A 26,122-nucleotide genomic window follows, 5' to 3' on the forward strand; every position below is an offset into this window, starting at 1 on the left:
ACATAGAATTCTCCTGTGTTTAGAGGAAAGAGAAGATCTTTTCATTGTGTCTTAAGATCATGACTTGAAGAGAAATGAAAACGTGTTGAATTTTCATATTTTTGTGGATCTATTACTACTTGAGTTTTAGAGTTTCATCTTCTGTATCTAATTAGTTACTGACCATACAGTTGAGCGTAAGAAATGTGAAAGTGAATTGCTATTTTAAATGGAAGATTCTTAATACATACCGTTGTCCATTCTTCTACAATTTTGGTTTCACCTTCTTTTATTTCATCACAGCATCAACCACATACATCCCCCTACTCTGGTTTGAAGGTCCAAATGGATTTATTTAAGGAACTTCTTATGAAGTGTATGCCTCACCTTTGGCCCTGACCCAAGAATACCTTTATAGGCAGGGACTAGGGAATTCGATATAACATTAGTGTTTCTTGCCAAAAGGAATAAACCTTGAACATGACTACCATTAGAAAACACGGCTTGCAATTTGTGTGGATCTGGACACAACTGGGACATAGGATAAGTAAAGATGAGAGAGACCTGCCAGACACTCTATCTTGACAAGCAGGCATCTTCTGTTCTAAGGCATCTTGATGTCTGCATCAGCCACTGTGGTACCCAAACTAGTAAAACAGACCTCAATGAATATTGACTTGCATATGACTTTTTAAAAATTACAAAGATTTTCATCAGGTAAGGTAGAGGAGTCTAGACTAGATGAGGAATCTAATAAGTAGAAGAAACACTAATTATCATCTGGTCTAACTGCCCCCACCCAACAGGGAATTGGTTTTGTTTGTGGCATGAGTCACAGGTGGCTTTGCAGTATTCTTGACAGATCAGTTGGAGGAGTGTGTACTCTCACCAGGGCAGCCTCCTCTCTTCCAGAAAAACTGTATTCACTGGGTTTCCCCTTCAGTGGGAGCAGAGGTAACAGTGCCTTTCTGTGGGGCTCAGCAGTTTCCAGGAGCCTCGTGCACTCTGGGCTTCTCTGGGGAGTGGTCCGTGTGAAGTCCCAGACACCTTGCCTTCCTGTCTGGCACCCTGTCGGGGCAGCAGCTGGAATATGCTGGTTCCACCATTGAGGACATGTGCCAGTCTTTAGGTTTCCAGTTCTGGGATGTTCTTAATGTGTCTGTGAGGCATCGACAGCGCTTTCTGGTGGTCATAGTTGTACGCTGTTCTTTAGTTGATCAGCTCAGAAACGGAGCCAGTGCCCGGGGCGGAGAGTGGCAGGACAGGGTGTCTTCGGATTTTGTACAGCCCAGAGCTCTAGGTTGTCTTTCATAAGAGCAGGCATTTGGATTGTCTTTTGGACTTTGCAGTTATGAGGCCAAAACTGGGAACAGCAGGGCATGGGATGAGTAAGGAGGAAGGATAGTTTGGCTGATCCTGTGATAACTTGGAGAGAGCCTGATTGAGTTTTCTCTTTTCCTCTTGGAACAAGACAGTCAAAGATCCTGGGGGAAGTCCTGACACTTCCAAGGGACTGTGAAATGCTGCTTCTCTCTCTTTCTTTTGCTGCTTTGTAGATCTAATGCCACTACATGTAAGGAACAAGAAGGGGAATTCAAATGGTTTAGGAAGGCTATTTTTGTCTAAATAATTGCCAACCTAAATATCCTTCTTTTGTGTCTATGGGAACATTTTTTTTGGAGTTTGTTTTGCATTAATCACAGTGTTATAAGTAATTTACCATTGAAATCTTTCTGTTTTCCTTGTTCAAGCCTCACACCTCAGCTTTGCATTTTTTTTTTTTTTAAGGAATGGAGAAAAGATTTTGCATGATTGAAATAAGACATAATGATAAAGAAAGAGCAATTCAGAGGTCAACTGAATGTCCTTCTTCTAGCCTGTGGAAGCCTGGCCTGGGCAGCGGGGGTTGTGTTCAGCTTTGCACCCTGTTCTGCACATGGGAAGTGGTGTAAGCAGCCACCCAGCTGTGGTTCCCACAGACCCAAGCAACAGCACTTCAGACTTCCCTTTCGTCATGGTTGGTTTTGCTGGTGACTCAGCCAGCTGTGGCTTTGGTATAAGAAACCTCTAGGTTGTTACTAGCTGGAGGACTCACTCCTCTTATCTTTATTGTTGGGCCTGCAGCCACAGAAATTAATAACAACCCATTATGAAGATGTGTGTGGGTGTGTTTCTCCCTCTGCTCCAGAGTAATCCAATTTGGGCTTCCTCACATTCTCCTCGAATTTCAATCCCCCTGCCTTTTTCTGATGCCATAGATTAGTGGGAAGGGACTTCTGGAACTTGGACGGAGTAACTTTGGGGGTCCGTCTCCTTCCTTCCATGGCTAATTGTCTCTCTGTGTCTCAGTTGCAGATCTGATCTCTTCAGAACACCTCACCTTGTCTCCGTTCTTGGGACTCTGAACCTAGCAGCTGGACTTGTTTGTTCTTGGAATTTTGAGTGACCCTTCGTCTCACCTTTCCCTTTTCCCTCTTCCCCTTCCCCCTCTTGAGAACTCCTGAAGACTGTAGGATTGTCATGGAGTCCCGGGAAATCTTAAGCAGCTCCCGGCAGAGGGGGAGCGAGTCAGAATTTCTGCCAGTCTCCTCTGCCAAACCCCCGGCTGCTCCTGGCTGCACAGGAGAACCCTTGCTGACTGCTCCAGGACCTGGGAAGGGTATCCCGGGGGGCGGAGATCGCATGGAGCCAGAGGAAGAGGATGAACTGGGCTCAGGGCGGGATGTGGATTCCAACTCCAATGCAGACAGTGAGAAATGGGTGGCAGGAGATGGCCTGGAAGAGCAGGAGTTTTCCATCAAGGAGGCGAACTTCACGGAGGGGAGTCTGAAGCTGAAGATTCAGACCACCAAGCGGGCTAAGAAACCCCCGAAGAATCTGGAGAACTATATATGCCCGCCTGAGATCAAGATCACCATCAAGCAGTCTGGGGACCAGAAGGTGTCCCGTGCTGGGAAAAATAGCAAAGCTACTAAGGAGGAAGAAAGAAGCCACTCCAAAAAGAAGGTAGGAAGCCCGGACTTGTAGTTTTTAGTTTGTTTCTCTCTGTTTTTGCCATTTTAATTCCCAATTTCTTAAAGTCTCTTTGTATATTACTTATTTCTGAATTGCCAGTGTCCTTGATAGGATACTTAGGGCCTCCAGAAAGAATTCCTCTGGTCTATTCTTGGTATAATATCTGGTTTATTATTATATCTTTTACTCACCTGGAAAAACAAAGCAACAGAATTGTAATTTTGGAGCATCCTGTTTATTGCATAGCAGTCAACTGGCTGGATCAGTCAAATCCTGACAAAAGTTTGTTTGTTTGTTTGTTTTGCTTTACATTTGCATCTGTTCACATAGTTCAGAGTGGGATGTTGAAAAACTGGTCAATCAGAGCAGTCAAGAAATGCTACAACTTCCAGTTGGTTTCAATCATTAGTGCTGTCAGTCTTTCGAAGATGAATGGGTCCCCTGACTGAGGAAATCCAGACTTCCTGGTAGCTGAGGCTCCTGCAGGGCTGAGCTCACTCATCCCATTGATGAGTGTCAGAACTGGAAGTGGAGAAGGCAGAGGGCAGGTGATTGGCCCGAGTCTTTGTCCAGCACATCATGCGCTTTTTAAGGTGGGGTAGTGAATGCAATTGGTTGGTTGTCATTTTCCTCCTGAAAGTCAAATGCAGATGTGCAAAGCTGCTGGAGCTGGTTCACGGTGTTGGTTGGGGTGAATGGGTCCATGTTTCTTTAATTTATTTTGGAGGTGACAATGACTTCCATTCTTGGGAGGGGTGTGGCACTCAGCTATGATAGCAGAGGACTCTGCCTCAGTGTGGAAAGTTTTTGTTTTGAAGAACTCTGGGCCTGGAGGATGGCTTTGAAAGACGCACTTTGGTGGCAAAGTTTGGTGGTTCTAGGTGGGACATGCTAGCCATTGACTTTGTTACTCTCCCTGACGTTTGATCATTTATGTGGCCTCTAGTCAGTGTGGACTAGATGGTGCAGACGACAGTACCACTCACCTCATTGTCATCTGTTAGTGCTTCTGTGGTCCTTTGAGCTTTGGGATAGTCATTTTCAATAAAGCCATTTTCAATAAAGGAATCATATTAATTCTTTAGTGTAATACTGTATTGTTCTTTAAGTCAGGTGTTTGGACATATTTGTTGCATTTAAAATCCAAATATGTGGCCTAGAAGAGACTTTCTAAGGTGACTAACTCCTCACAATATGCCCAATAAAATGTTCTGGTTTTAAAACTGAAATACTGCATTTAGGGACCCTCCCTCTCATATCCTGGAAAACCAGGACCGTTGGCCCCCCTGCTTTAACATTTTGAAACACAAAGGAATCTTTAGAAATTGACTTGTTTTGCCAGGGCATAGAGATCATGCCTTCTGCTCCCCACATTACAACTTTGCAGTGATTTCTGGGTTCTCTTTCATAAAACCAAAGGTTACTTTTGAAATTTTTGCAAGAAAATACCATAGGCTCTATTTAGGAAGTGAAGCATTGCTCCAGAGATTGGACTCTATAACTTTGAAAAGGAGTATCTTTGTTTCTGGCCACTGAGTTGACCAGTTCTTTGTGGATTGTTGGATTCTTGGGTGAGGAGGAAATTTTGAAAGCTGTTACTTTGGTGACCATTCCCTCTCCAGTCTTTATCAGTGCTAAAGTTTGAGCAGCAACCCATAGTTTTGGTTATGTAAACCTAAATCACCACACCATAAAGACAGTAAGTTGTCCTGATGAGGTATGATTTTCCTTAAAGCCACAGGTTATTCCCAAATGGAGTCTTCTGCCTATCGGAATGCCTCAGATTCATGTTTTGGAATTTATGACTTAGAGATGCCTTCAAAGCTGAAATGTACAGTGGACTTAAGTTCTCTTATCTGTTATCCTCAGGCTGGTCATTCTAGATGCCCTTTAAGAACTTTATTTGAAAACAGAGATGAAATTGTTTATTTGACTATGTGATTTGCCATGTATGCATTTCTATGCCTCAGCAATTGAAGGGAGTGGAAAAGAAGAAGAAGAACTGTATTTTAATACACAATGCTGTTTCATGATGATGTTGTGATGGAAATATCTTACAGATTTTTTTCATTGGTAGAAACTTGCTTTACACCATGTGTTTCCATCCTCCCTCCATTTATTTATACTTCATGCTATTGCTTTCCAGAAATGAATGAATAAATTATCAGCATGGAGTCATAATTACTTGATAGATAACCAGAATCTTCTTTGACCTCGACTGGATTAGAATGTTCACTTTATTACCCTTCAAATATCTGTTGTTTTGCAATTGGAGAGTAATCAAGGCTGAAAGTGAAAGTTTGCCTACCGTCTCTATGGAAAAGTTCAGTAGCATGAGTTTGAACAATTTATTTTGTACAAATGGGAAGTACGCAGTTGGTAATACGAATGGGGAAAGCATGAAGAGGGAATTTTGTAAATAACAGTTCGGCATCTGGCCCTGAAATCAAGGCTTCTGGATCTTTTCAATGAAGTGAGCCCACTTTCTAAGAAGTACATAGTGGAGTGGCCCTGGGAATCAAGTCCCATGATAGCAGCTAAGAAGGTGGCCCTGTTGAGCTGGTCCTTGAGCTGGTGGGAATTCCTTCTTGGGAGTCATTGGCACATATGTGCTAACTTGGAGCAGGGGGTAGCCAACTATAATCCATGGGGCTAAATCCAGCCCCCTTCCTGTTTATGTGCAGCCTACATGGAAAGAATAATTTTTACATTTTTAAAAGACCAGAAGAAAATCCAAAGAAGAATAATATTTTCAAATATGTTAAACTTATATGAAATTCAAATTTCAGTGTCTGTAAATAAAGTTTGATTGGAGCAGAGCCAAGTCCATTTGTTTACATTTTGTCTATGACTGCTTTTGAATGGAGTAGCAGAGTTGAGAAGCTGTCACCAAGATTCTATGGCCTGCAAAGCTTGAACTATTTACGATCTGGCTCTTATGAAAAATGATCATCAACCCTCCTCTTAAGGGAAGGCATAGAGTTTCAGGATGACAGCAGTTTTTATCTTATTGTGTTTTGTTTTTAATGATTCAGCTTCCGAGTTTGGAGGCTGGGGGAAATTGGGTGTTACATTATGTGTGTGTGTGTGTGTGTGTGTGTGTGTGTGTGTGTTTAAGCAAACCAATTAATTTTGTTCATGTGATTGTTTGACAGCCTCAGGCAAAGACAACTTATATTGGATCCCACATGATTTTCTTTTTCATTGGTTTTTGTAAAAAGAAAGCTCTGTGGGAAAATGTTAGTGTGACTTACATATCAAGTTAGTTGTTTGCTAGGTTAACTCTAGTTACATGTGATCCACAGCTTTGGGGTGAAGGGGTATGAGTCTGGCATCCTGTAAGACTTTCTTCCAAATTTCCAACCTAGCACTAGCCCTCCAAACTGGAGAGGCATTGCAGTTGATCAGGGAGCATGAACACTTTAAGTGGTAGGCTTTGGGGACAGACACACACTTTAAGTGACAACTCACTGGCTCAGGGAATGCATGGACTTTTCTAACCAGAGTACCAGTCTCCTTTTGGTAGGAAATGAGAATGGGAATTGAGATGCTCTTTGGGAGAGGGCTTATGATGAATGGATTTACATGGGGCATGAAAGTAGCATTTGGTAGGAAATAGAAGCTGAGAAGAGAGCTCAGAAAAACTTTCAGGGCTCTGCAGATGGACTGTATGCATGTACCTTGTTCTTAAACTTACTTAGGTAAGTGCCATAATAACATGCTTATTCTAGTTCCCTTCTGGTTCAGTCGATGCTAACAATAGAGTTCATGAAGATGGATATCTATAAGCAAGATCCAGTACAAAACATGAACATAAGAAGTTCTTAGCAGTGACAGGTTTTGAGGATGTCCTCAGCTGGGCAGAGCTTGGCAGCTCTTTTTCTTCTTGCAAACTGTGGTAGTCAGAGACACCTGTCCAGTTTCTATAGCAAGAGAAGGGGAGGGGAGACCTTGAGGGACTTGATCTGACACCAAGGGGCTTTGTAAATTTGGATCTGCAGTGTAAACTTGCTGAAGTCAGGCTTCTTCATCGGCCAAATAGAGATGGTACTTTCTCCTCAATGGAAGATTTTAGAAAAAAATGAATGGCTAATTTTCTTCTGCTGTGAGCACAGATCATAATAACAGTTTCAGTTTATTCAGCTGTATGGTAGGCCCTCTGCTAACTGTTTGACATGTATTCACCTTCTCTATTAATCCTTACAACAATCCTGCTGGGTGGATATTATTTATTTACAGATGAGGAAATTGAGGCTTAGATTGCTCCAGAGGAGCAAGAGCTGGACTGGGCAAGGTTTGCCTTTGAAGCTAATTCTGTTAAGACTACAAAAATAATTCTAGTCCCTACACTCTGTAAAAGTAAATGACTGCTAGAAGGTAAGGATCACTGGAGCGTGTCTGCCACGCTTTCCCACCTTAGCTGGAGTGGTTGCATCATAATCTGACACATTTTCCTTAATTCCAAGAGTTTCAGGGTGTTTGAGGGGACTCCAAAGCCCTAAGACTTAAAGTCTTTTTTTCTTTTTCCTTTATAGGGTTTATAGTTTTTTTGTGTGTATGTGTGGTACTGGGAATTGCACCCCGGGTGTTTTACCAATGACCACATCCCCAGCCCTTTTTTTTTTTTTTTTTTTTATTCTGAGACAGAGTCTCACTGAGTACCCAGCCTGACATTGAACTTGCAATCCTCCTGCCTCAGCCTCCAGAGTATCTGTGGTTATAGAGGTATATAGCACTGTACCTTGCTGGGTTTATAAATTGTATTTACTTTTGACAAAACTACAACTTCTATTTCATTTCTTTGAACTAATTTTCCCTCCTTGCCAGCTCTGTCACTAGAAATCATCTCCTCCAGTAGCAAGGACTTCTATCCTGTCCATCAGGTGCCTGCCCTAGGTGGAGAAAGAGCTTTAGGATTTGTCCATGGCGACTTCATCTAGGCCATCTTTGGGTCAATGCAAAGATCCTTGAGTCTGTTCTGAGTGAAGCCCTCTCTCAGGAATCATGATGAGTCTTTCCTTTGTTTACTAGTCTTGAAGTATCACCTTCTTTGTAAAATACGGATAGGAAAAAAGATTCTTCAGGGCTGTAGATGGAAAGCAAAGTTGGCATCAGATTGCAGAGAGGATGAATATCCAGTGAAGTAATGGATTGGATTTAGTTCTGTAATAATGTAATTGTTCAATAGGTTTTGAACTGGGGATGGGAGCTGGCTGGGGGCCTGGGATCTGGTGTAGGGGAGTTTAAAATGAGAGAGACAGGTGGGAGGCTTTGGGAAATGCAGTTATCATGGAGGAGGGACTCTGTGGTTATACATTTTTCCTGTAGGATGTGAGTGGTGTATTTCTCTCTTGACCTTTATGGTAGTAGCAGTTTGGTATACCAAGTCAGTGAAGAGGGGGACTTTGGTTGGGTGTTGGGCAGGAGGTGAGAGGTGGCTTGCTTTACTGATGGTTCACATTGCCTGACCTCTGGCTTCTGCATCCAGAGTGATCCCTCCTCCAATCTCGTGGGTGGCCCTGAGCATCCATCACAAGCCTCCCACCCTCCTTGTGGCTTGTGGTTCAAGTGTCTTGCTTGTCATTGTTTTGCTCATCACCATCTCTGGTAGTTCTTTTTAGCATTGAGGGCCAAAGACTTGACTTCCATTCTTCTGGGATTGGGAATGTGGTGCTTCCAACTCCTGGGCATCTGAACTTCTTCCTCTATAACACCCCCACCGGTCAAGAGAACAGGTCTTGCCAGCATTTCTTCTTAAGTAGCTTGATTTCTGCTCCTGTTTAGTTTAATTTCTTTTCTGGAGAGATTTAAAGTTTCTAAGCAGAACATTACTATTTATTCATCAAAGTGCCTGGAAATTTTGTTTCCTAAATAGCTTTTCTGTCTGGTTATTTTATAGCTGAAGCTACATGCAAGAGGGTGAATGACCTTTTCAGTGAAGTATTAGTCTCTCCGGGGCAACAGGCAACATTTGACAGGTGGAGCGGAAGAAGCCAGGGGAACAATGTTGGATGTGGAGATGGCAGCCCTGGGCACCCACTCTGCCTCCATTATTAATTCTAGAGAGAATGCTTGAGGTCTCTGGGTCCCTTTCTACAAGTTAAAGAAGAAGGAGAAGGAGAGGAAAAAGGAGGAGAAGAAGGAGAAGAAAAAGACCAGATTTTGATCTTTAAGGCCTTATTTCTGTTCTCAGTACTAGAAGCATTAGATGCCGCTCTCTTTGATGGGGGAAGGCTTTCTCTTTAAGAACACCAGTTACTATAAAAATAGACGTTTAACCCCCTCTTTGGACCCACTGTTACATCATCAAATTGTTTCCTTTCTGCCCAGAATATCATGGGAGCAAGTACCAGAGTTAAGCTTAAAACATAGTGAGATTTACTCAAACTATGTTCCATGAAGATATTCTGGTGGTTTTTTTTTGTTTTGCTTTGTTTTGTTTTGGTGCTCTCCCCACCCCAGCCCTCTTGTGTTGGTCTGCTTTCCTTCCTGTGTGAGGGATCCTCTGGGAGTTTGAAACACTGAACTGGCTTGTCTCCTTTTGGTTTTGGTGTTCCCTTGCCAGTTGCTCTCAGGACTTCCATTGGACATTCTTTGTGTGAATGTTGTGCCATTGAAGATCAGTCTGGCAGGAGAACTGTGCTCTGTTCAGATGGACAGTCATTCACTCCCTCGGTGTGGACAGCGTGCTCCCTGCATGACCCACCAGGTGAGGAGTGCAGGGTCTGTTAGAGAGAGTCTCTGCTCTGAGAGAAGCTGGGAACTTGGATCCTCCCTTTTGGAGACATCCTGCAGTAGAACCTGGCTCTGCACAACCTCAGGCAAGTTACTTAGCTCCTTTAAGATTTTTCCTGACTGCCTGAAAATCAGGGACAAAGCAACACTCCTTGTCACTGCCATTGTGAAGATGAAAGTACCTTTTGGGAACTTAGGAGAGCCCCTGGGCAGCGTGCTTGCTGTGATTCCTGTCTTCCATCTCTGTGTGTCTTCCTCAGTTAGAACACAGAGTATGCACACAGGGGCCTGCGTGTTGTTGAGTGATCGCTAGGGCCGCCTCATTGTCTCTGGCTGATGCCTACACCAGTGTCCACTAGTAGAGCACACCGCTAAGCTAAAGCTGATTTTTGCTTTTTTTTTTCTTGGTGGTGGTGTTGTGTTGGGGATCGCTATGTGAATTTATTTAGAGATGTTCAAAGATCTTTTTATCTCTGTGGTCATTTATCTCTCAAGGTAGGATTACTGCTGAGCACAAAGGATGATTCAAAATGAAAGTTTCAAAGTGATGTCAAAGGAACCACCGATTGGGGTTCAGCTGGCATCTACTGGCCTCTGCAGAGTGGCCCCCACCTCCATCACTGCGGTTCCACCCCTGCAGAAAGGCCTCTCCTTTCTACATCTCCAGTGGGCCTTCAGTTGCATTTCCTCTTTTATTTTTAATAAAAGGCAAGAGAAACAGTTTATCTTTTCTTCCCTCCCCTCCCCCATCCTCTTCTGATTGCTGCAGGTTTAAGTCACAAACATCCCATCTTCAAAGTTTAACCCAGAGAACATCCCAGAACATCGCCCACCTGCCTTGCTTGTTCACTACACATGAGGGGCTTTGGCCAGGAAGCTGTGGGCTCTGGCTAAGGCAGGGAGGCCAGGGAGGTGGTGGGGAGGTTCTCAGAGCGCAGGCCAGAGATCTTGCTTCAGGCTTCTGACAGCATTAAATAAAGAAAACAAACAGCACAAGGCATTGAAATCATGCACTTCAGGGTATTTTCTTTATCCACAATAAAATTAAAATTTGTGTTATAATTTGCATGGGGCCAACTCCTTGGGAGTTGAGATTCAACTTGTGTGGTCCTCAGGGTAACTTGTCTTGGTGGGAGATGATGGGGTTCTGGGCACGAGGAGAGGATGTCAGGAAGGACTTAGGAGAACCGGGCCCCCAGGAGGTATAGGGACAAACACCATGCAGATGCAGGCTCACCGTATCACACTGAGTGAGCGTGGGCAGGAGTCTGAATTGCGTATTGGCTGGGGGGCAGTGAGCGCCAGGGCAAACTAAGGCTGCCATCCCATGGGGCGTTCTAGAACAGGACAGCCAGAGCCCTGCATTGTGAGAAGTGCCAGCTGCGTCATTGCGAGGGCTCCTTCCCACCTTCCATGGCATTCGGGGATCTTACCCGGTGATGCCAAGGACCCGCCTCCCATCCATTTCTCTCTGAAGTCCCAGGTTGTTGGTTTCTGCTCTTCACCTTGCCTACCCCTTCTTCCCAGAACCAACTTCCCTCCCTTACCCTCTGTTGTGACCTCACCAGGAGAAACAGGGAGGCCTTCTTTAGTCTGGAAAGTCCAAGCAGTTCCCACCTCGTGAGACCAGTTGATAGTCATCTTTGGTATCAAATGCAGGTTGCTTCACTGTGTTTTCTAGAACTCTGTTTATTGTGTTTTACCCCCAGCTGGTCTTTTTTTTTTTTTTTTTTTTTTTCCCTCTAGGAGCTTCTAGCCAGCTTCACGATGAGGGATAAGAGGTGAGGGGTGGGTAGGACATTCTCAAAAGGAAGTAGACAGTGACTGTCTCCCTGAATGTGGGCCCTAAGGCCTTTCCCATAGACAGTAACCACTTACAAATACACATTTGCCCAGGACTGTGGCAGCCCTTCATGTCAGGCCAGTGCGTTGTGAATGAGAACCCAACTCAGGAATTTCAGCACCTTTCGTGTCAGGCTCATGGTGGCTTAGGGGTGTAGTTAAAGGGGATCTGAGTAGAGGATGGCACTTTTTATGATTGCTCTATCCTTGTCCTTTTGGGGGAACAAGTAGGTGGAAACTGATTCTTTGGGGGGTGTTGTTCTTCCTTACACCGTCCTACTTGAGTGCTGTCATTTCAATAACTGGCAGGTCAGTGTTAGGCAGGGGTCTGAGTGCTGCTGGATCATAAGGGAAACCAAGGCTGGGAGTCCAGAAAGCATCTAAGAGTGAGGAACTAAGCCTAGTGAGGACACAGGCTAGACACAGGCATCAGGTCAAATGAATGCCATGTGTCCACCACTGAGCCACACTTCCAGAACCATGGGCATCCCTGAAGGTAAGAAGAGCCTCCGGAAGTGTCCATGAGCAGTCCTCTTGAATGAAACATGCCTTCCCAAATCCCCAGTGCTGTGATTTGCCTGCTGGTCAGAGGTCCTCAGAGAGGGGACTTGCTTCCTCTTGAGGCTGCTCTTGTTTTAGAAAGCTTTTCATCTTATTGCACTATGGCCATCTCCTCTCAATATTTCCCCTAAATATTTCCACTTCCTGAAAGTGGTCTTTGGATCTCTGATGCCAAATCACCCTGATTCCTATGCTGGGGATACTGATTTGATAGTGTCCCAAGTAAAAGGCTTAGTTGGAGAGAGCTCAGAGAACAGAGTACAGTAGCAGGAAGTGGTCTAGCCTATAGAGTGCCAGGGGATTATAACCTCCTCTGTCACGGACGCAATGCCTCTATTAACATGTTTCTGTTCTACACCAGCTTTCTGACAACTTTGTCATTGTTAATGTGCACTGAAATGAAGTTCAAGGAAACCCTCCAAATTAATTTGACTTATGCTACTTTTGATGATCCAAACCATAACATCCTACCTTCAGTGATTTCTCTGGACCAAAATTCAAGTGTTTGCATTGTTATTATTATCATCTCTTTTTATGCAATTCCAGGCAGATGTGTGAATCAGTTGTTAGCCAAATGGTCTGGTTTGGATCTAGGAACTTCAGAGAACACTTAGAAACAAGACACCCTGAATGTGCAGATGCCCATCTCAGTAAGAATTTCTTTTCTATGCATTGTTTAGAGAGACCTCATGAGACAGGGCACTCTGCCATCTCTGAGCCTGGTTTCTCATGTCCTCCATGGCCTTCTTTATCTAAAGGAAACGATTGTTAAATGTATGTTGTTGATGTACAGATTTTCTTCTCAGTTCTGTTGTAAGCTCTCTGAGGACAGGAATTGTATCTTTGATTCATCTGACGGACTCTACTTTTACTTCCCCAGCCTAGATGCCACACAAATTATTGTCAGCTCTCTGCCAGTGTAGGTAGTTCCCTGGAAAGTACCCTCTCTCTCAAAACAGCTTCTGCCCTGTTGGCACTGTGCATTGTGTTGCTTCTTTAGAAACATTTGAAAACTTGCCTCCCTCCTACTTTATGTGCCCCCATCCTAATATACTGTGGCAGAATCAAGGCATGGAAATTCTGCTGTATCTACCGAGTTGTGTGGTATGTTCAGCTGAAGTGGCGTGTCGGGTATAGAAAGATCTTGTTAGGGAAAATTGATCTCAGGACATCTCAGGAAAAACCCAAGGCAGTAAATAAATTGTCAAAATATGTGTTTCAGATAGTGCATGGTATGGAAAATTGATAGCAAGCATCACATCTGCCTACCACCTTTACAAAGCACTCTCACATCTGCCCAACCACTGCCTCTTTATGGTTTGTTCTTAGGATAGTTCAGTGAAGTAGCTGTTAATCCTCCTTGTTTTATAGACTGGGGAAACGGACTCTGAGGGTTTTCTTAATGGCTTGCCTGAGGTTGCAGTTAATTACTAAGGGGGGCGGTGGTGTATTGAGGACTCAAATCCTCAGGTCCCCTTGGTTGCTAGCAGCAGGATGCTATCATTAAAAAACTCATCTTCACCATCTTGCTGGTGCTTTTTTATTTTTTATTTTTTATTTTTTTATTTTTTCGTACTGGGGATTGAACCTAGGGGCACTTACCCACTGAGCCACATCCCCAGCCCTTCCTTTTTTGTATTTTATTTAGAGACAAGGTCCTGCTGAGTTGCTTAGGGCCTAGATAAGTTGCTGAGGCTGGTTTTGAACTCTCCGTTCTCCTGCCTCAGCCTCACCAGCTGCTGGGTTGACAGGCGTGCACCACTGAGTCTGCCTGCTTGCTGGTGCGTCTTTAAAGGGAGCATCGTTGAGTCCCTTGCAGCTTGCCCAGTTGTTCCTGCCACTCAGACCTAGGCTGTGGGTAGTCCTGAACCTGGCAGCTTCATCCTGGAGTCCCACACTTCCTCTCAGACCTCGCAGAGGTCCCACAGCCCTCTCCTGCTGGAAAATCCCCGCAGGGCCCAGCGGCAGTGAGATTTGGGATGAAGGGATGGGCTGGTGGCGCAGTTCAGGGCTATGGGATGCCAGGTGTCTGTTCCTTTAGTCCAGAAGTTATTTACAGGTATTCTTATGTGTCCTGGTTTGGAGTGAAGATGAACCAAAGGGCTCCCTCCAAGATTCTGTGGTGACCTGGCTTGAGGCTCCAGGAAAGATGGCTGTTCCAAGCGAGGGTTCTGAGTTCCAGTCCCCATTCTGTCTGTAGCAAATGAATCAGTGTTTTCTCATAGTTAATGAGAGATGAATAATATTCTCTCCTACTTCCATATACTATTTTGAGGATAACCCAAAAGAATGACAGTAGAGTGGTTTTGAAATGCTAAGGGGGCCATGGAACTAGAAGTCCCCTTCTTTACAACTATACTGTAGTAGATTTCTAACAAACTCTAGTCTCCAATTAAACTTTTTCATCATTTCCTCCAGTGTCCTTTCCTTACCCGACTCTCTGCTCTGCTGTGAATAAAGCCCCCAAACGTGGCTGTGACGGACAACAGCTGCAGGTTGGAAGTGGTCAGCCACGGAGCCCAGATACCCGCCACATGGTGTAATTGCCCTTTGTGAAATTCTGGGGTGAGAGGTCAATGCTCCTCGCCCATCTTTGTCACTTCTCAGTCATCTGTATCCTGGTGGCAGTTGTGTTATCCCAGCATCCTTCCCTTATTCCCACCTCTCCACCCCCACCCCCACCCCGCTCCTGGAGCCCAGGAAAAAACCATCTGCTGAGTTGGCTTTCAGAAGATTTTTTTTTTTAAATACCAATTTCCCTTTGTTCCGAGGCAACCTCCAATCAGGGCTGGTGTCTGCCGGGTTTGGCGAAAGGCTGGTATTGTGTTTCATGCTCCCGGAGGAAAGGTTGTCCACTTGCTTTTCTTTTTGATTCGATTCCCTGCCACTCTGCAGACAGTCAGAGGTTGCAGCTGCTGCTGTCAGCTGGAATGGGGGACCCCTTGTTTAAGAACGTACGTGTGAATCCCTTGGCAGGGAGAAGAAAACAGAAAATAATCCAAAACCAAAACAAAAGAGGAAAAACATGAAAACCACTACTCATACAAGTCCCTCTTCCCATCCGTCACCCCGAAATCCTAGCGGCTGCTTAGGCTGCTGTTGTCTGTGGCTTTCTTGAAGAGTCTTTGGTGTCCAGTCTCTGAGGTTTCCTGGTTTCTTTCTGAAGAATGTGACCTGCTCATGGGAGGCACGGGACTGGCATTCCCTTTGAAAGCCTGAGTCACAGAGAAGCCTGTTGGCTGCGCAGGTAGCTTTCCAGATATGGCAACAGCCATCATTTCAGTGCTCAGAGTAGCTGGGAACCTTGCCCAACAATTGACACACACGATCTACCGAATCCTCCCTATAACCACAACGTAGACATTATTAGCCCCATTCTATGGATGAAGTCAGCCAGGCACAGAATCTCCAGTACCTTTCCTGGAATCTGAGGAGCATCTGGGAAGTGGCATCTTCAGTGTGCTTGTCCTTTAACTTTTAGGCACCTGGCCAGGGCTCCTGAACCTGAGGTGGGAGCCAGGGACACTCACCTGCTGGCTCTGCCTTGTGGAGTGCCATGGTGAGGACTTCCTCGATTCTTCCATTTCTCTATGAAATGAGAGGTCAACAGTTCAATGCCAGGGCAGCTGGACAGACAGTTTGGTTAATCTTTTTTTTTTTTTTTTTTGGTACCAGGGATTGAACCAAGGGGTGCTTGAACCCTGAGCCACATTCCCAGCCCTTTTTTATATTTTATTTTTAGACAGGGTCATATTGAGTTGCTTAGGACCTCACTAAGTTGCTGAGGCTGGCTTTGAACTCACCATCCTCTTGCTTCAGCCTCCCAAATGCCACTGGGATTATAGGTGTGTGCTACCTCTCCTGGCCAGTTTGATTAATCTTATGATAGTTTTATAGGACCTTCCAACTCTGGAACTCAGGTTTCTCTCTCTCTCTCTCTCTCTCTCTCTCTCTCTCTCTCTCTCTTTCTCTTTCTTTGTTTTCCCATCTCCTCTTGGCAGGTTTATGAAGCAACTTGGACACATCCTCTTGGGTTATCTTGTGACTTTGCAATCTTGTGGTTTCTGCCCTTTCTGATCACCCTGTGGTAGCTCTTCAAGGGCCTTTGCAAGGCATGACCCTCTATAAAAGAAAGTGTGCATCTTGCTCCTTTGTGCTGATGAGGGCAAAGGTTGGAGAACCAACATGCAAGGAATTCTATGAATGGTGAAAATCCATAAAATTCAGACAGCTGTTCCTCAGCACACCATTTCCTCCCTCCTGTCACTTTTGGTCAGAGTCTGTGACCCAGAGCACCGGGGACCTGAGGATTCCCCTAAAGTGATATACAAAATTAAACAAACACCCAAGGCAGAGAGAGGGACAGAAAGAGCCAGAAAAGAGGTCAGAGGTATCCCTTTTGCTTCTTTTCATGTAGGACATGGTATGTGTTGTGAGTGTCCATTCATGTGTATTTAAACTTCTTAAACTACGACATAGGTTCCTGTGTATTGAAAGTTCTTGAAATATGCCCTAGGTTCCTATTACTGCATATTATAGAAATGTGTGTTATATGTATCTTATAAGAAATGTAGCAATGACTACAGGACAATATGCTCAGCTTTGTCCCTGAACCTGTCTAAATAGAGTCTTTCAGAAGCGCCTTCCCATGTGAAATGAGGGGTTTCTTAGTAGATGCTTTCTCCCTTTCTTTCTTTTCTGATGTGATGTAGACATGAAAACAAATTGTGTCCAAGGCAGTTAGCCCAGAGACACCTTGAACTTGATGAAGGAGGAGGTGGGTGATGGATGTCCACAGACTGGTGGCAGTGGGTGCAGGTTCCTGAGCTCAGAAATTGCCCCTGTGCTCAGTCTTCCTAGCTGACGTGGACTTTACTTAGCCAGGAAGCTCAATTTCACCTAAAGCTGCAGAACCTAGAGCTGTAAGTGTAGGAGGAGCAGCAGGAAGTAGTAAAAGGAACCTTTGACTTTGGAACAGTGGGCTCTGCTGAAGCTGGGGAGGATGGCCTAACAGAGAGAGAGCCTCAGAGCTCAGCTAAGTGGTACTTGGATGCTCCTGCCAATGCTAATTATCCCACTTAAAGTGCTCTCTTCCCCAGCATCATTGAGTCATTCATTAATTTGTTCATCCATTCAATCAAAGATATCTTCTTCAATAATTGTTCGTTGCATGCCAAGCGGTAGTTATAAGATAGAACAGAATCGTTCCTTAAATATCACAGTGTGGTAACATTGTCTCTCTGACTTGTAAGCTACATTAAAGTAGGAACTGAGACAGAAAGACTGCTCCATAGCCACCCAGCTGGGAAGGAGGATGTCAGAGATGCCCCCAAATACCTTGTAACTGCCTCAGTTTGATTGAGTGATAGGGATGGTCTGTGCCTAATTGAAAAGACAAGAAGCTCCTCTAAGTAGAGCAAGATGAGATGTGAGTGGAGGGCCTCCTTTTGGGTGTCCGTTTGAGGACAGGTGTGGCTTTCTGGCACTGTTCTGATTAATTAATGTGATATCCTTGAGATGCCCAGCGTAGAAAGAGAAATGGAAAGTTTGGTACATTTTAGTCAGCTTTTTGTCACTGTGACCAAAATACTTAACAAGTACAACTCAGAGGAGGAGAAGTTCGTAGTTCCAGAGGTCTCTCTCCATAGATACCCAGCTCCGTTGCTCTGGGCCTGAAATGAGGCAGAACATCATGACCAAGAACATCAAGTGGTGGAGGAAAGCAGCTCACCCCAGAGCAGCTTGTAAACAGAAGGTTGGGGGAGGAGCCACAAGGAAGATGAGCTCCTCCAGGGCACACCCCCAATGACACGCCTCCTCCAGGCACGCCCCACCTGCCTACAGTTACCACACTGTGAGTGCCTTAAACTAGGATGGACTGATTAGGTTACAGCTCTCATAATCATTCATCTCAGAATACTCCTGCATTAACACAAGAACTTTGGGGGAACAACTCACCTCCAAACTGTAACAGCAAAGAAACCTGAAAAAAAAATCACATGTTATACATTTTATTAGAGGGAACAGAATTTAGGAAAAGTATCAGAAGAAAAAGAAGTGGAAATCTGAGAAACAGAAGGTCAAAACAGGGCAAAGACTCAGTGTACTGAGGCAAATCAGGTGCGAGGGCCGAGGCCATGTGAGAGCTGGCCAGCATCTCACATGGGGAGGGTGGGAAGGACAGCGTCTTAGAGAAAGCATGTGCAGAGGGAGGACAGGAAATTACATGTGCTTCTGCATGATGTCAGTATTGTAAGGTCTGGGGCTGCCTTGGAAAGGCTCCATCAGTCCAGGTCACCTTTGTAGAGGAGGAGGAACAATGCTCTGGAGAAGCACAGCCTGCCGTTCTAGTACCTTTGCAGCAATGCTTGTTGTTTCACACATGTACCAGCAGATTGTTACTCATATTAAAGTCTGCTGACACCCTGCAAGGGGCAGCTGTGCAGGTGGGCCTGGACATGGGCTGCCCCAGGCTGACCAGCTGTGTCCCTCTTTACCTCCAGGGAGGAGCAGGTGCTGAACTTCTGGATGCTTCCCTTTCCTTCTGGCTTTATTCCTAAATGACAGCTGACCTTTGCTCCCAATTGTAGGCCTGCAGCAGATTCCTTTCTGGCCAGGCCCTGATGGAGGGAGCTGTAGTGGCTGCTTCTGCCCATCTTCTTTGATATGGGGAGATAATTGTTAGTTCTTAAAGTTTACCTTTCTGCAAAGATGACAGTCCAGCTGTGGGAGTTAGGGCCACAGCACGCAGCTTTGGAGGGAAAGAGCTGGGTAGGAGGGCAAATATATGAGGAGATGGTCCAAATCTAATGGGGAGAGCATTGAGGGGCTCAGCGGCTGAAGAGCATGGTGTGGATCTGTGTGTATGTTGGGGAGAGTTCAGTGTTGGATGCACATTAAGTGTGTGTGTGTGTGTGTGTGTGTGTGTACATGCACACACATGTATAGCCTGCAGGAAGGTAGATGTTAGTATATGTAATCTACAGAGCCCTGCCTGAGAAGCTAGGGACTTTGTCTCTGCCCATAACCACCTATGTTTCCTCAGCTGTCTCTTTCTCTCAGAGGTCACATCTCAAAATGAAAGTACTGAAGCAGGAGCTACTGAAATCTTTTCCGACTCCAGAATTCCAGGAAATCATCATGAAATACCTATTTATATAAGAAGGTATTCACATGGAGGTGTGCATGGAGACAAGCTTACCTGTAAACATGAACTTTATCTAATTATCAGGATAACACTGTGGAGAGTATTCTCAAAAGTTGGCCACTGTAGATATCAAATGCATGTTTGTTTGAGGGAAAGTAAACATATGCAGTTTCACCTAATATGAATGATGAGGAAGATGGGAAATCATATGGGTTCCTGGGTGGATGAGAGAAGCAGGAGTCATCCCTCCTTGAAAGAAACCTGTGAGCTTTCCATCTTGCTAGAGAGGTCAGGCCAAAGGGTGTGGTCAGGCTGTGGGATGTGAGAGAGTCCAGGGGAGGATGGAGAAGGTGGAATCCTTTCTCAGGCCTTGAAGAAAGCATAGGATTTAGCAGAGGGCTAGACTGCTGGGGAGAAGGCTTCACAGTGGTCGGTACTCAGAAGAGGGTGCCGTGCATGTGGTGTGCCGTGGATGTGCTGGCTTGGCGGCTTATCCAGAAAATCTGGAAGGGGGTGACCTGGGCAGGCCAGACTGGAAAGCTTGGACTTTTCCTAAGTGCAACAGTGGAACCTTCCTACCCGCCATGGGAAGAAGGGAATGAGGGAGTAAAGAGAATAAGCTGACCCAGGATGTCATTGCTGAGCCGGCATTGCAGGGCGGCTAGCCCGGAGGAGGAAACTAAATCCACAGCAGCACCTGGTGAAGGGCGTCAGTACCCTTCACCATCACACTGAAGAGGCTGAGAGAGAGCCTTCAGAAAGGCAGGAAGAAGCTGGCTCTAACTTCTTGATTCCTGTTACTTGGAGAAATTTAGTCATTTTCTGAAGAATTCATTGATTCCTTTTCTTAAGAATTCTTAAGTGTCTTACTGACACTTAGGAAAAGCTGACTGGATGGAGCTTTGAATAAAGATGAGCATAAGTTTGCATGGAGGCCTCACTCCGGCCTTTGGCCCTGGAGTTGTGTTTCCACTGGTGACGGCTGGCGTGCACAGAGGAAGGGCTCATCAAGTGTATTTCCCTTGCCTGTGTAAGCCCAAGGTTTCCTTCCTGCATTTGGGGTGATTTGTCACCAATAGTGTGATAGAGGGTGAGGTTAACGTGATAAGTCTACTGTGTGTTTCTAGGCCATTTTTTTGTGTGTGTGCTTTGCCACACTTTCCTATCCTGTTGAGTTCTCCAGCTTGGCCCAGGACCCAATAAATCTCTTCTTTGCCACTCCCTTCTCCAAATAAGACTTTCAGGGAAGCAGGGGAGTGGGGGAAAACCAACATATGTCTGTTTCTCCCACAATTTCCTCTCAAACTTTTTAACCACTTTCAATGGAACCCATCCATACATGGCATAGATGAACGAGGTACATTTTTTGTGTGTATTGGCCATGCAGATGGCCATGATGGGGAATTTTCCCCATCCTCCGAAGGTGGGGGAATAGGGCAATGGTGTGAAAGAATGAATTAGTTATGGCAAATCTTGTTAGTGTCCATTGTAAGCAGAAAAGCTAAGCCATCTGTGGCCACTTGCAGAATTGTTCCTTGTTTGTTCAGGCTCCCCACCGAAGCAAATCTTTGTGGCTTCTGATAATTTGCATATTGTCACTTGTTTGCCAGCTAGAGTGTGTCCCGACGAGTCTGTGGGAGGGCATCTGTGTGGATATGTACGTGTGTGCTTCAAAGAGCCCCATGTTGGTATTTCTTTGAAATGGATGTTTGGGGGACTGGTAGTGACTGGGCTTTGGACTTAGGGAAAGAAGGAATCCTGAGATATTCCATTTATATTACTTTGGGACATTCCTACTCCAGTTTCCTTCCTGGGCTCCCATTCATTACTCCTCTCCTGGCTCTCCTGCTATCCTGACTTCCCTCTTTTTTGCCTTAACTTCTAAGTTCTTAATCAATGGTTTGTGTGGGCAAGAGGCAGAAGGTGGTTAGGGCAGCTCACGGTAGGCCAGGAGTGATGCTTTAAGCTAGTATTTTCCACCAGTGTGGCCGAATCCTTCTGTGCCCAAGATAACTGTTGTTTCATCTCCAGCCATTTTCCAAGTGTTTTCAATGGAGCTCCTGTCACAGTGGATTCCAGGTGCTGTCGGGATCCAAAGGCTACTTGGCTGTCTTCTAGGAACTTCCTGGAGACATGATGCCTGTTGAGCATCACGTGCACTGTGGAGGGAATGAGCAAAGTTCTGGAGGACATGTGTGGAGGTTGGTGGTTGGATCTGGTGGATGCGGAGCACCTTGCCCTTGAGGTAGAAGACATGATGTGTAGGACACACAGCCGGAAGGGCTGTCATACTAGGCTTAAAGATGTCCGGGCTGCCAAAGCAAGTGTCCACTATAAGTCTTCAAAAATTCAACAGAAAAAGCGCTCCTCCTGCTTGCCATGACAACTTCCTGTGGAAGGATGATGGAGTAGGATCAGCATGTGGGACAGGTGTCAGAGTTCCTCGGTGTTCCATTTCCTGTAGCACCAATGATTATTAGTTCTTGCTATTGCTCTGGCAACTCAATTGGCCAAAGTTTTCCTGCACCTTCATTTCCCTTTTGCGAAGTGGACTTTTCCTTCTCCTTCTCTGCCTCTCACTTTCTTTCTGGGAAGCAAACTGTGGTTATAATGTGGGTGCTTTCATTTCTTCTGGCGATTTCTTTAAGATGGACAGGCCGAGTTCTCCACAGCTTTGTGAGAGGAGTGCACTGGCTACCGTTGCTTGGTGGATACTCACAGAGACTGGGAAGGCAGAAAGAGACCTTGCAGGTCCTCAGGGCAGTGTTCCTTTCTCAGATGAGGACAGAGATCCTAGGCCACCTGAGTCTCATGATTTGTTCGAGATCATGTGGCCAATCAGTGTCCATCTGGAAACAACAACAACAACAACAAATAAAACAACTCTCTTGTCATCACAACGTCGAATGCTGAAAAGGAGACAAGATGCCTGATTGCTGAGGCTGGTCATTGCCCTTGCTTGGGTGTCTGCCCTGCGCATTTGCTTGGCCCATCTTATTACAGTTTGACGCTTTTCTCTTGAACCCTCCTGAACCCGCCATGCCTTTGCCCAGGAAAATCAGATAAAGGAGTCTTTTATTTCCCAACTGCCCTGTGCATGCAGCATTCAGAGAAGAGGGGCTAGTAGTGGGGGTGGGGAGAGGAGAGAGCATTTGTCTTTCAACAGGGTCCTGACAGGAAAGCTTCACTGCCAGGCATTTTTGAGAATCAGCTAAATAATGGTCGCAGCCAAGACAAAAGAGAAAACTGACCCACTAGTTATGCAGTTACTTAAACAGGATTCACCCTGCATAACGCTGCCTGGGACCTGAGCTACTCCTTGCTAACGAGCCAAGAGACAGCCCAATTAATTATATGGGAAGCAGTGCTATTGGGCAGGAAACTAGTCATTGCACTAGAAAAAGTCCTTAAATGTTCCCTACTTTCCTCAAATGCTCACAGAAACACACAGAAATGGCACAGCATGGCGGTTGTAATGCAGGGATGGGGAAGAATGAGTCCTAGTGGTCCTGATGCAGCATGTGGGGGGATGGAGGACCACCTGAAGCCATGGAAGTTGCAGGGATTGGGGGAGGGTGGGGGCAGGGGCTTGATAGGAAATTAAGCTGAACGTGAATATTGAAAAAAGTCAACCAGCAGCTCTGGCAGCTGACCCCCACACCTCGAATCCCAGTGCCATGCCCTTCTGAGGTTGCTAGGATTGAGGGCAGGCCTAGAATGAAGAGAGAGGCTGGGAGGTCACATTTTGGCTAGTGAGAGTTGGAGCCCATTTTCAGGATGTCTCCTGTCTGCTGTGATGTGCTAATTTTTCTAATCATCTTTTGATCACACAAGCAAATCCCAGCAGCACTCTTGTGGCTTTAATTGCTTTAGGGGTGTCACCGTACCTCCCTTTGATTAAACCTAGTAGCTGGGAAGTCAGTGTGGTATGGAGTGTCAGGGCTGGGAAGACGAGAAGGTGAAAAGCTGGAGGATTTGAAGAGGACGGGGTCAAAGGTTAAAGGACAGGGGTTAGCAGCAGGCAAAGGCCGAGGATTGAAATATTTGCTGAAGGCTGACAGGCAGCAGAATGGAGGCAGACAAGTGGCAAATTCCTGTTTTCTCTTCTAATTGAGAAAATGTTTTGAGTGGTATTCAGTCAGACTGCATAATGAGCGGGGGTGGGGGCTGGAGGTGGAGAGAGAGAATATTATTAAATCTCTGCCGGAAGCCAGTTCACAGAGTTGTAGACATGTGCCACCCTCCCTGACCCCCTCCTCCGGGCAGCACGGCATTCATTGCTTCACTCATGCCACATCGATTGCTGAGAAGCGGCTTTGGATGGAGGGCTTGGGAAGTGCCCACAGGAGGTAGCAATAGACAGATGAAAAAGAGCTTCCTCCTTCTACGCAAGGGTAGGCAGGTCCAGGAGCAGGTGATTCCAACACAACGGGACACCCTTGATTTGATGCTGTTATTGTTGTTTTCTTTCAACACCTAAATCTTGTAATCATCAGTGTCTACTCAGAGTTTAGTGAATAATTTTATGTAATTTTGCCTGGAAGAGAGAATATGAAGTGATTACGGCACCAGGCCTGGCTATGCCAGGGCATTGGTTCTTAATGGGGTGGTCGTCCACTGCCCGAGGAATGGTGTAGCAGTGCTGGTGTGCACTTGTGTGCGCCAAGAGGGAGAGTCAGGGTTTGGGGAGGTGCTTAGGAAATGAGACAGTTGTGTCCTGACTCAACCAAGGCCTACCTCTCTTCCTCTAGGCTGGGCCCTGCCTGCTCTTGCTTGCAAGAACTGGTTTGTGTATTTCAGGAGCATGGTTCTTTTAGATTCCCAAGTGAACAGTGAGGAGCAGTGGTGGTAACTTACTAAGACCTTTCTGGACCTTTCTGAATTCAAGGAGCATAGACCTGAGTAGGGCCTTGAGGTCACTTTGCAGAGAGGAGGCTCCAGAAGTTAAGTGACATTCTCAGGGTACCCTGGGAGATGGTGGCCCTACTGGAATCCCCTCCCCTAGGTCCCTGACTTCCCACAGGGCTCTGGGCATAGGACTACTACCTCTTCCAGGAAGTGATGACTCAGATTATTTTCATCAACATGTCTTACATCCACCCCTCCTCCATTCTCTTCCCACAGCCACTGAAGTCAATAATAGACTTAGTTTCAATTTTAGACAGTTTCCTTTTTTACTTAGAAATCGATGGTTAGTGAAGGGTATTGAAGTGGTACTGGTGACTGTGGGTGGAGATGGAGGCATGGGAACCTTCCAGGGCAATGGGCTTCTCCTGGCTCTCAGGTGACCTGGAGGAAATAGGTGCAGAGAACCTTCATATGACCTTGAGTAGGTTTGTGAAAGATCCCTTCCACTCTGATATTCTCTGATTTTTAAGTTCTGAAAGGAATTTTCTCCCTTCCAGTTCAGGGACTATTCTAAAACCTTCATGAAATCCTTATGCAACTTTTTAACTTTAACAGCTAACCCATGTGTATTGTACCAATTCGCTTAGTGGTATTTCTAGGTTTTTGGATCTTACTTCCAGTGGTCCTAGGTACATATTATTTTCTTTCTAAGGAAAGTAGGAACTTTGCTGCGTTGTGAGGTCTGAAGTTGGAAACCATGAAAACTGAACTTGCTTGAGTTCTGTTTAGTAGGCACCAAGTTAACCCCTTTACAGAGTTGTATGTGATCCTCCCGGCAGCTCTATTTGGGAAGTTAAATTAGTTAAATGACCAAGTGGCACATAGTTGTTGTCTGAGGGACAGTGCTTGGAGTCAGGTTGACCTGATTTTGAAGTTCATATTCTTAATCACAAAGTCATGTATATATGGCCTCCTATTGGCAGTTCAGAGTTTATAAACTGCAACAATGTTGCCTTTTAATTTCATCAAGTGTTGGATTCCAAATGACTAGAACTTGAAGTTTATTAAAATGTTAAGGCCCTCAAAGACTTCACAAAGGCCCTGTTTAACAAATGCCTTAAGCCACACAAACATGTGCTCTGTTACACAATTTGTTTTGAGAATAGTATGTGGAGAAGATCCCAAGATGAAAGGGTCTGGCTAAATTGTCCTGTGTCCCCTACATTTGCGCTCTGGTTTCTGCCTTTTGTATTCTGGGGTCAACTGGGGAGATAAATCCCTTTGCGCTGACCTTACTGTCTGGGAGATGAGGGGAGCATTGGAGATGATGTCTATCAAAGCATCTTGGGAAGTACAAAACATTATCCAAATGCAAAATGAATTCAACAGCTTTTTAAAAAAAAAATTTTAACAGTCTAAACTTGTTTCAGTTGCACTTTTCAGACCCTTGTCTTTGAAGTCCTTTTCCAGTATGTTACTTTGGTAACTAGAATGAAGCCTACCGAGTTGGAACATTGGGTTATGTCTGAGATTTTGTTCTCTGGAAGAGTTAAATACATTGGACTCAACTGCGTGGTTGTATTATGTGTATGTATGCTATATGTGCATGCATGTGCAGATGTGAGTTTTGATACACAAACAAAAACAAACTTTTCAGGTTTTCCTGTCAGTTCCCTTTTTCCTGCTACACACTTGGGGTAAGAGGCTATGATACCTGTGGAGACTCCAGTGTCCAGGCAGGGTTTTCTCATCTCTCCCTTTTCCTTTGAGAGCATCTTAAGGAATTGTTGCCCAACATTTTTCTGTGGGTTTCGAAATCATGTGTTCAAATGAGATTCTAAACTTGCTGTTTGAGAGGCCAGCAACATGCAGTACCTGGGTGGGAAGTAGGTAGGCACTCAGAGCTTTGGAAGAGGTTGCCAGCTGAACGGTTTGAGATGTCCAGAATGTTCCCTTCAACTTCAGCAAAACTGACTATCATGTCAGCAGCCCCAA

The 26,122-nt window shown here is 45.2% G+C and overlaps 1 protein-coding gene across 3 annotated transcripts in view; it reads left to right on the forward strand.

Moving 5' to 3' along the window:
- Positions 1-26,122, forward strand: part of Setbp1 (SET binding protein 1) — a 351,577-nt gene that overhangs the window by 17,681 nt on the left and 307,774 nt on the right. For all 3 annotated transcript variants that reach the window (XM_047526550.1, XM_047526552.1, XM_047526551.1), the window contains exon 2: positions 2,329-2,985. In XM_047526550.1, coding sequence (XP_047382506.1) covers positions 2,500-2,985 — 486 coding nt within the window. In that variant the 5' untranslated portion in view covers positions 2,329-2,499. The remainder of the gene's footprint in view (positions 1-2,328; positions 2,986-26,122) is intronic.

Source organism: Sciurus carolinensis, chromosome 15 (genome assembly GCF_902686445.1).
Source record: "Sciurus carolinensis chromosome 15, mSciCar1.2, whole genome shotgun sequence".
Taxonomy (NCBI): Eukaryota; Metazoa; Chordata; class Mammalia; order Rodentia; family Sciuridae; genus Sciurus; species Sciurus carolinensis.